This window comes from Mya arenaria, chromosome 11 (assembly GCF_026914265.1).
Source record: "Mya arenaria isolate MELC-2E11 chromosome 11, ASM2691426v1".
NCBI classification, from domain to species: domain Eukaryota; kingdom Metazoa; phylum Mollusca; class Bivalvia; order Myida; family Myidae; genus Mya; species Mya arenaria.
This window is the reverse complement of record NC_069132.1, coordinates 475,646-487,283: the sequence shown is the minus strand read 5'-3', so window position 1 is coordinate 487,283 and position 11,638 is coordinate 475,646. Positions and strand designations below refer to the sequence as shown.

The following is an 11,638-nucleotide window of genomic DNA, read 5'->3' as shown; positions in this document are numbered from 1 at the left end:
GACTTATTGTTCTTTACTTTAAGTTTTATTGATAAATTGAATTCCACAAGTTAATATATATTTCTTGTATGACTTTGGTATCTTCATGACACACACAGGCAGGCAGCCAATACAGGCAGGCAGCCAATACAGACAGGCAGACAATACAGACAGATAGTCAAGGCCTGACAGATAAGACAGGCAGACAAGACAGGAACACAGACGAGACAGGAACAATGACAAGACAGGAACACAGACAAGAAAGGCAGACAAGACAGGTATACAAGACAGGCAGAGAGACAAAACAGGCAGACACGACAGGTAGACAGACAATAAAGACAGACATATAAAACAACAGGTAGACAGTACAGGCAGAAAAGACAGAAAAGTTAACAAGACAAGAGAGACATACAGGACATAAAGACAAGATCAGACAGGCTGACAAGATATGCAGACAGACTGACAATGCAGATAAGACGATAAGACCGACAGACATATAAAACAGGAGGATAAGACAGACAGGAAGACAGACAGACGAGACAGGAAGATAAGACTTACATACAGACATAAGGGAAGACAGACATAAGAGACAGGAAGATAAGACTTACATACAGATAGACAGGAAGACAGACATATGAGACAGTAAGACAAGACTTACATACAGACAGACATGAAGACAGACATATGAGACAGGAGGACAAGACTAACATACAAACAGACAGGAAGACAGACATATGAGACATGAGGACAAGACAGACAGACATATAAGACAGATAGACAAGAAGACAGACATACGAGACAGTAAGATAAGACTTACATATAGACAGACAGGAAGACAGACATATGAGACAGGAAGAAAAGACTTACATACCTACAGACAGGAAAACAAGACTAACATACAAGCAGACATGAAGACAGACATATGAGACAGGAAGACAAGACTTACATAAGTACAGACAGGAAGACAGACATAAGATACAGGAAGATAAGACTTATATACAGACAGACAGGAAGACACACGTATGAGACAGAAAGCCAAGACTTACATGCATACAGACAGGAAGACAGACATAAGATACAGGAAGATAAGACTTATATACAGACAGACAGGAAGACAGACGTATGAGACAGGAAGACAAGACTTACATGCATACAGACAGGAAGACAGACATATGAGACAAGACTTACATGCATACAGACAGACAGGAAGACATGCATTCAAGACAGGAAGGCAAGACTTACATGCATACAGACAGGAAGACAAGACTTACATGCATACAGACAGGATGACAAGACTTAAATGCATACAGACAAACAGGAAGACATGCATTCAAGACAGGAAGGCAAGACAGACAAATTGGACAGAAAGACTACGCGGGAAGAATGACAGACGGAAGTGTTCATTGTCTCTTTGTATTAAGACAAATATGATATTTTACAGGAGCAACAAATAGAACATTGTTCCAGATATTGTGTTAAAATATATATGGTTGGGATCCCAGCTATGACCAGTCTTGTCACAAAATCAAATATGTAACGCCGACTTATTAAAATCATATACTTAGTATGCTATTCACAAAGGAATTGTCAATTCCGTAGTTTAGCCAAACTGCATGGAAATCAACAATAAAGTTTAAAGCGGACCTATTTCAATACCAACAGATGTTTCAATATGGTGAGGAAATGTGCTCGCATTCAGGACACATGATTCAACTATTAACATAATATTATTGGACTAGATCGGAGTGATTGATTTCTAAATTTAGCTTCTTTTTCACACAAAAGGTGTACTAGTATACCGCACAAAATGAAATCAAGTCAATGGATTATTACCAATGTGCGTGATAGTTTAATGCCGCAGTGTTTTATATAGTCATATAATTAATTTATAATTATCGTCGAGTTCATGTTATGTACAGTTCACCAGCCGGAACATTGATTTGAACTGGCTTCCCATGTATTCTATATAACGTCAACTCGCCATCAAGGTGTGCATTCTAGCTAATTGAATTCATTCATACCTGACAAATGAAAATGGAGTCTTATATGGAACTTACACAGTCGAAAGACAACCAAAACTGGTACAAAACGCTGATTGGATTACACATCACTAAGGAAGGGCTGGTAGACTTTGTGATCGATGTCATAAAATGCTTCCATCGGCGTACGTTCGATGACATCAATAGAATTAATGGACGACCAAGCGGAACAGTTTGCAAAATGTGTAGCAAAAAAGACTTAAAATCGCCCCACTATGTTTGCCCAAACAATATTTGCGTACAATTCTACAAACAATTAAAGCAGGCAGCACGAGGCAGGGAAATTTCATGGAGCAACACCGATCCTACACAATGGTGTACAGATTTCTGGGAGGTGGCAAAATGTTTCCTTCCTCCCGAGGGTTATAGGGACGCGAACTGTCCACAGGAGACGGATTTCAATGGAATCGTCAACCTGATTGCAAATTGCAGGCAGTTCGAGACTCATTTTGCGGACGATTTGACCAAGGCCTCAAATAAATGCATCAAGGTAGCCTTTTATAAAATATCAATAATTGCTGTTTTTGGAATTGTATACATACAAGAAGAAATTTTATTAACGAATACAGCTTATAACTGTCCAAATAATTGTAGGTGAACGGACTTTTTTACGTTTTTTTATATGGCAAATCCAGCAGGGATTAGGGATTATATTCGTATAAAACGACTGAGTAGATTGTGCATATTATTTTGTTTTCCTTAAAGCTGCACTCTCTATATTCCGTGTCTTTTTGTTGAAGTCTATAATTGATCGTTTATCAAGACATTTAATTGAGGCCATTTCCATAACTATCTTTTAACAGTTTGGTAATTTTTCCAAAAGCAGTGTAACACAAAATTGGATTTGAAATTTCGGAAAGGAACAGCTAAACTGAAATATTAACTGCAGTTGCTATCATTTAGTACAAGTTAAAATGTCATTAATGTTGTATTGACAATAAGACAGGTATACCCTTTTATTCCATAACAACACGTTGATTTAATGGCATTTTGACACGTTGTGAAAACGTAGTGTACTCGTTGCTTAAAATATGCTGACAAAACTTCATTTACCACATTTCTTGTCAAATCAAAATAATTATATTTATAAACATGTTTGGTTGAGTGCAAAATGGTAGACCAAAATGTTTACCATTAAGAATTAGAACTTAAGCATTACTAATCAACATGTTGACTCGATGTAGATATGAAAATTATTACCTTTGAATACCCTAATTTATTATGTATTTTCAAAATTGCCAATGAAACTTGAAACATTTATATTTTATAAGAAACGCGTTACGTTTTAACTGTCTGTAATAGTGATTGCGATTAAAAATGGGAATATTTTTTTCTAAATATATTACATTGAAATTCTTTTTTTTACACAAAAAAATATATGACATTTCCTAACTACTAATGTAAATGAATAATCGAGTATCATATATAGTTTCAATTATATAATAATGAGAAAAGGAAAACAATCCGAAATAGTTATGGAATAATTTTATTGCTATAAATGACAAACTTCGTTGCACATGTCATACCCAGTGTCATAAACTTGCCGATGGATTATTTCTATCCTGCTGTGAACACGCCGCGGGGTGGGCCATAAAACCATTACCGTACAGTTGAATACACAATTTCTGGGCATCGATTTTCTACAAATTTTACATAAATGTTCAATAAGGACCAAAAGATGTTTAAATATTCATTATTTCGAAAAGTGCATTTGAAAGAGAAAAAAATCTGCATCGTAATCCGCTGGAAGCTACGCGATCAGATGTCTATAATAACTTTAAATAGCAAAACAATTTTTAGCTCCTTCTTATTTCAACGTAACTTTTAATGACCAACAAAACCCTTAAAAAGGACCAAAATGTAAAAATCATACAATTAATACAAAACCATCATCTTCAAGGGCAAGAATTATCCTAACATATATGTAGGTAGTAAGTTGATCTGTGGAAAGGCTAAGTCGTGAGAACTGTTTAACCATAGTTTCCCTATATAATTCTATCTATAGGCACTTTCGCTTCAGCGGATTTCTCCAAAGTTTGCAATGTTATTATTTTTTGTGTCATGGAACGACCGAATTTGGTTCAAAATGCATGTAAACCAGTCATTTAAGTTGTAAAAATGGTAAATCTGTGAGAGTGCAGCTTTAGACTTACTAAAGGAAGCTGACTGTATTGGACTCCCGACTCAGTCAGATTTCTGTTCATAACTAGGACATTTTTTTGTCATTTTCAGGCACGCAAAATTGCTAACAACACTCGCCACTCCTCCTCTCTACAAATAGATGACATCACACTTCAAGAGAATTTAGATACCATGAAAGATTTGCTTTGGGATTCCAAAAGGCTTGCTACAGATCCGAAAGCCACATCAGCTGTGACCAAGCTTACTCAGGTACTTCCTGTATGCATATATCTTTTAAATCAAATAATCCCATAAAATACGTCTCGTTTGCTCCATTCAGCTATTGCATGGTGATGGTGCATAGCGGATCCTTTCCCTCAATATTTGACAACTGTGGGTTCTATCCGACACCGATGTGGAATCTATACGTCTTATTCACATTGAAAAATGGAATGATTGAGTGGAAATCTGTCGAACAAACAGCAAATGCTATAAGTATGACTGTGATTTGACAGTAAAAATTGACAACTTCATAAATAACTATCGATAAAAAACCCCACAAGAATCAAATCCCGATAGGTTTTTATTCATCTAAAAGAATGAAAATAAGACAGCAATCAATATTTTGAAACTGTAAACTCGAAAAAAAAAATAACAGAAAGCAGCAGTCTCGTATGTATTTTAATCCCGACAGTGAAGCCGACACCATAACCATTTTTGTTTTTTTATGTTTCAGCTTGAAAACGATCAACTCCTGATGACCGAAGCTGATATAAGAACTGTTGTTCGTATAACTACCGAGGGCCTGTCTGATAAGATCGAAGAGCTGAGGTCGCTTGAGAAAAGCTTGATACACTACATGGAAGAAGTTCAAAAGAACATAATGCAATGTGGGATCCCCGAACATATTTCAAACGTCTACGAAAATAAGAAAAGCGGTAAATATGTTCATACTTATAGAATGTATAAATATTAAATGATGGTTATTTCATCAACCAATTCGCGATAATGTTTAATGATGCTGCCTGGTGACACCATGCTAATTTATTATCGTTTGAAAGTCTTTGGTTTGCTGTTTTATGTGTTTACTTGCATCCTAAATAAATGAATAAACATACATCATGAATCTTACACTTTTGTAATATTTCAGTGCCCAACAAACGTATTTGTAATAACAAAATATCGGAGTATGTTTTACATATTCTCTCTTAACACATAGAACACTACCAAATGATATCGAACTAGTATAGCATCACTATGCATAATGTACAGTAAATCACTTTTATCTATAAAAAGATACACTTGCTTGATTTATATCTGAAAAATGTGAATGTTAAACTGATTGTCCATAATGCCATTTTTGTTGTAGGTCTCAGGAACGACTTGCACGAATTCAATTCGGAAATGCACTGCACTTCATCAATATCTCCAATGATTCAAGGAAAGCGGTCCAAAATCGTCGACTTCTACGTGGCGCCAAGCATCGAAACAATCAGCACAAATAGAAGATACTCATGCAAAGGAGATCACATATCTGGGAAAGGCTCTGTGTCGACATTTCGCGAAATATTTAATTCCGCGGAAGGCAAGTCAAGATATGTGTACGTAAGTGCAAAGGCTGGAGCGGGGAAAACGGCTTTCTGTCAATACGTTGCGGCTATTTGGTGCGCTTTACAGAGAAATGATAAAGAGGAAATACAAACCTTCAAGAAAAATAACAAAACCGGGCATTTTGAAGATATCTGTGTCCTGAAAGAGTACGACTTTTTGTTCTTCGTGTCATTAAGAGAAATTCGAGACCAGTTGTGCGACGTTGATGATATGATTTTCCAGCAGATTGTAACAAATCTCTCCGGTGGTCATATGTATGATCCATCTTTATTGAAAGAGATTTTGCGAAATGAATCTTGTTTGATAGTTATTGACGGTCTAGATGAATGGAAACACCCTCTATCGTGTAAAGTACAACCAAACAATGTTCCACATTTCAAAGTTCGGCCAAACTGTACATGTTTAATAACGTCAAGGCCGTGGAAACTTTCAGAGTGTCGATTGAAAGAATCTGATCTGACTGTCTGCATTGAAATAAATGGCATAAAGGGTGTCCGCAACGACTTGTTGACGGAATATGTGACCAGCTGCTTGAATTCGAAGTACGGAAAAACGAAAGATGTTGCCGAATTTAGGAAGGTAATGGAATCATCTTTTCTTGAAACCCCACATCAGGATGATTCCATCCCTATGGGAAGTTCAATAGCAAACATATGTTCGATACCAGTGATGTTGATGCATATTTTATGCCTGTGGTATGATGATGTCTCTTTCGGCAAGTCAAAGTGCGAAACATACTGTAACATGATCAGTCTTCTCATTGAAATGGCCAACATGGACACATCGGTGGAATACAATGGCGATTTTGAGCTGATTGGCAGTGAGTCTTTGCCAAATTGTATACTAGAAAACAAAGTTTGTACAGAAAATAGCACCATTCTGGTTGGTTTAGGACGGTTGGCTTTCAAAACACTGTTTGCGGAGTCAAGAGAAGATACGGTTACGTTTACGGAAGATATTGTCAGTGAATGCTTCATGAATTCAGAAGTCAGTATTGAAAGTTTGTTGAAAATTGGAATACTTTCGCGGTGCACAATTACATGCAATGCATCCTCTCAACCAGTTAGGTACAGCTTTTTACACAAGTCATACCAGGAAATGCTTTGTGCTTTGTTTGTTTCATCCTTAGATGTAACGTCTCCAGAAAAGCCATCTGTTTTCAAGCGAATGGAAGATTGTCTTGTAGATTTGGACAGAATATTCGACATGTCCGAAATATTCGTCTTTATATGTGGAATGAATGCGGAACTAGCAAAATTATTTTCTGAAAAGATTTCTGACAGTTGTAGTTACTGCCTCTCAAAAAACTTCAATGAATACCAGAACGGGCAAATGATCAAAGCTCTTCAGGAAATGATGTCAAGTGGTCTTGAGGAGAGCAAAAATAACGGTTTTCTGCAGACAGAGATAATTTTCAAACACGTCTATTTAGACGATTCCACTGACAATGTTCATTTAGGGGCTATTGTTGATTTCAACATCAACAGAATAACAACTCTTTACACAAAACATTATGGAAATACACAAAAAGTAATCGAAATTATAAACAACAGTCACCATTGTTTGAAGTACATGTCACTTTCAAGTGTGACTTTTGAATGCCAAGAGGAAAGAGTTTTTACATACGACCAACTATCAATATTGTCTTTAAGGGACAGCATTATAAATGGTCCTCTTCAACTATGTTGTCCTCATGTATCCACCTGTGAAATCGAGCATGTTGAAATACAAGAGGATGTAGACTTTTCAGCATGCCACCAGCTATCTGTAATTCAGCTGAAGAATGTAACGATTGGCGGAATGCTTAAGGCTTCTTCATGTTTTCATCTCTGGTCTTTGTGCTTAAAGGATGTCTCTTTTTCAGGGTTGATCGATCTTTCATTTTGCTCTCAACTATCTATTTTAAAAGTAGAAGATGTTATTCTGCCGGGAAACCTAGATTTGTCCTCCTGTCCACAAATTATTCGAATTAAATTGAAAAACGTCACATTAAAGGGAAGCATAGACATTTCATCTTGTCCAAAGTTATCTGCATTGAAGGTGAAAAACGTTAACTTTGATGGCACATTGCGTCTTCCAGCAAGGTCACAACTGAACTGTCTAAAATTGGAGAATATTACAATGAACAGTGATTTGAATCTGTTCTCGTGTGTAGAACTGTCATCATTGAAGATACAAAACGTGTCACTGGATGGTAAACTCGATCTTCGTTCATGTCCACAGTTAACGTCTTTGAAATTGGAAATGATCAGCTTGGAAGGGACACTGGATCTCTCCGCATGCCCGCTACTCAATGCTCTGAAACTGAAGAATTTCACAATAGAAGAATGTCTAGAAATAAATAGTCTGCCAGCGTTGACGTCACTTGTTTTGCAAAATGTCAACGTTTCTGGATATCTCGACTTGTCTTGTGAACGTCTGAGGCACTTAAAACTTAACAATGTTCATTTGGACGGTGAATTGAAATTGTCAAGTTGTTGCCAGTTGGAAGAAGTGGAAATTTGGGGAGCAAAAATTATTGGTGAGATTGATTTTACCGCATGCAGTGATATAACGACGCTGAAGATATTGTGTTCCAAAGGTGGGGAATGCGGATTGGAAAACATTCGACTAAACATAGATTTTTCACGAAATGCCCGTTTGGATAGTCTTTTTCTAGATACTGTTGAGTTAAAAGGGCCATTAGAGTTTGTCATGTGTCATGACTTGTCCAGGCTTGAAATGAGTAATGTTACATTTTCCGGAAAAATTGACCTGTCCTGTTGCCACCGCTTATCATCAGTAGCACTTACAAATCTGAACATATCGAGTCCTATAGCATTTCCTAAAGACGGGCAACTTTTGAGGCTGAGGTGCGGAAGAATGACATTTGCTACAAATGAAATAAAAATTATAGGCAACATTAAGAAAGTACACTTTCATGGGGTTACCATGCCAGAATCATTTTATAACAGGTTGTTGTCAAATATACGCAGCTTTGATGGTTGCTTTGCCTTCAGTTGTGCGGAATGTGTCCTTTTGTGTGACAACGGTTCAACCAGAACACTACCTGCTATCAGAGAAACAGGGGTATAGTGCAAGTGGCTCCAAAACATTGGCACTTCGACAAGCCTATATGAGATATTATGAAACTGATGCAAACTGATAAGATTTTATAGACAAGCCGACTTTCTGATTGTATTATGTTACCAGTGATGTAAAACAAAACATACGATTTAGTTGTTTGATAAAAGTCATGTTTTAGCCAAATACACGTGATCGTTTGCATATTTACGTAAACAAACGTACATGATTTACTGACACTTCTGGTAACTCAATTTAATATCAAATTAATTTTAGCTCGATTGTGAATAGAACTATATGCATCACAAGTATCAATGAGAATTCTGGTAAGGCTCGAATCAATGAACACTTGATTGGGAGGCGGAAACCTATTTTGTATAACACTACACCACACCTTTAAATCTTCGGACAATCACGATATCTTTCCGATGCATATGATTGTGTACGTGAATCGACTGAATAAAATCAGTGCAATTGAGTCAGCGAAAGTTGTAAATTGTTTTGTTTTTAATATTGCATATTGCATTCGCATGATTCGACCGCCGTATTTCAAAAGCGAGTTAATTGTTGTCAGTATGGGAATAAAATGCTGGCAAAATGAGAGATTTTCCCGTTAATGTTCGGTCATAATATTTAGTTTTAACATTAGTGACACAGTTCATGTTACCTGGGACCAATATAACATCCTATACACCCAGATGTTACATAATGTACAACATTCTACAAGCTCAAGTTTGGAATGATATGATGTTTATGTTAATGAAAATGGTTTTATGGATGTATTTCAAACATTAAATTAATGGTTTGTCAGGTAAAGGAACTTACATTTCTACTAGTTATCACTCGTCTGTTATAATTATAAATGTTTTGAAAGGTAATTTTATTTGCAATATCTAACATACAATATGTCGCGCACATTTTATGCCATGCATAAAACAATGTCATAATACATATAAACATCCATGACAGTATTGTTACAAATTTATAGTTTATCGAAACATTATTCCGGACTAACCGTATCATGAATGATATATAAATATATATCGCATAGAAACCCGGGCATAAAAGCATAGGGCTTACTTCGTTAATGTATTCGGCTAGTGCATACTTATTTATTTTTGTTCAATTGGATAAATATTTAAGATACACACACTCTTTATCTCAAGTCAGATATCAGATAGTGACACTAAACATTCGGTCGATGAGCTATGTTACGGCATTCAGAAAAAACACACACACATGACAAACATCAAAATTGCAAAACCATCTTTGAAGAAATATAAAACACTAAGGCCTAACCATAAACTACGGCGTACCAACTGGCTCAAAAGTTACACTATGACAACAGTGATCGCACAGTATAGTTGTATTTTTTTACAGCTGTTTTATTACGAAGTATAGCTGCGGCTGAAGCTTTGCTTTGGATGCCAAATACATTGTTTATTTACAGTTGACTGTTGTATTTTATTGCTATATCTATGGATTCGATCACAGCTGTATATTCATAAACTAATATCAATGTTGTCCTTGGAAATGGAATTTAAATGTGTGTCACCCTTTTACCAACGTTCTTATTGTTGAAGCTACAGCAATGAAATTTTGACCCGGTGTATAGTTTTAAAAACAAATATCAATGGTGCGCTTGGATAACACTGACTGTGACCTTTTGATCTACTTTCGTATTTTTTAAGCTACAGCAATGATATTAAGACCATATATGTTGTTTTGCAATGAACATAATTGTTGTCCTCGATTGAGCTATTCTGTGACCTTTTGACCTACTTTCTTATTTTTGAAGCTACAGCAATGAAATTTGTACCATTTGTACAGTTTTGAAAACAAATACAAATGCTATGCTTGGATGACCTTAACCACTACAACATTTGACAATACTCGATCATAGTTTAATCTCTTGTTGCAATGCCATAAATCAATAAGCTCATTCATTCTCATAAAAACAAAGATTTAAAACTTTCACCCAGGTGAGCGATTTAGGCCTATCGTGGCCCTCTTGTTATCTTTGTCATCAGCGGTAGAGTCCAGCTTGGAGCTTCATTGTAATATCAATACTGGGTAACACCCATTAATGGTAGGTTTTGATTCGGGCCCGGTCCATGTGTACATGGTGTGTATAATTTAAAAGTCTATAGGCTAGGGTCATTACAAAAGAACTCCGGAGTTGTGATTTGCCAGCTACTTACTCGTCATTTATAAACGACTGAAAACAAAGCTTATATTTATTGCTTTACCTTTTACTTGGTAGTGGCATTCATATTCACTGAGATTTACGTACGATAAATGTATTGCAACGTTGCATGTTATGTTATGCTTGTGAAGGTTGTTCACTCATAGTCATAGTCAATAATATTAAATATGTATAACTTTTCTGTTCCAACCTGTTATGAGAAAAACAACAACATTTCTTAATTCAAAGAAACATTGCCTGGAATGCGCATTGCCAGTTGACATAAAACCGCTCAAACATTTTTCATTTTAAAAAGGTATTGGATAAAGCCCAATATTCTTGTCATTGTTTCAATATCATATTATACACTCCGTGTAAAAGCAGTGTCGAAATCGTCACGTCGGTTTTTATAATACATATGTACGTGCTAGAAACAATATATTTATATGGTTATCTTTAATTTCTAATTTTTCAACTACATCTTATGACTCATCTTATTAAAACATCTTCATTTTATAAATCTGTGTTGTTGTTGTTGTTGTTTTTATATTATTATTATTATTATTATTATTATTATTATTATTATTATTATTATTATTATTATTATTATACAATTACTCTTTAATGATTTAAACTTAAC

At 35.7% G+C, this 11,638-nt stretch overlaps 1 protein-coding gene across 1 annotated transcript; it reads left to right on the top strand.

Moving 5' to 3' along the window:
* Positions 1 to 1,581: 1,581 nt before the first annotated feature.
* Positions 1,582 to 9,479, top strand: LOC128207484 (uncharacterized). The gene is made up of 4 exons (XM_052910433.1): positions 1,582 to 2,508; positions 4,251 to 4,409; positions 4,876 to 5,077; positions 5,509 to 9,479. Exons 1-4 carry the CDS (start codon positions 2,008 to 2,010, stop codon positions 8,823 to 8,825), a joined length of 4,179 nt encoding a protein of 1,392 aa, XP_052766393.1. The 5' UTR covers positions 1,582 to 2,007; the 3' UTR covers positions 8,826 to 9,479.
* The last annotated feature ends 2,159 nt before the right edge of the window (positions 9,480 to 11,638 follow it).

Coding starts and splice junctions, on each gene's coding strand:
- LOC128207484 (XM_052910433.1), top strand. CDS start 2,008: ATGAAAATGGAGTCTTATATGGAACTTACACAGTCGAAAGACAACCAA. Junction 2,509..4,250: donor CCTCAAATAAATGCATCAAG/GTAGCCTTTTAT, acceptor TGTCATTTTCAG/GCACGCAAAATTGCTAACAA. Junction 4,410..4,875: donor CTGTGACCAAGCTTACTCAG/GTACTTCCTGTA, acceptor TTTATGTTTCAG/CTTGAAAACGATCAACTCCT.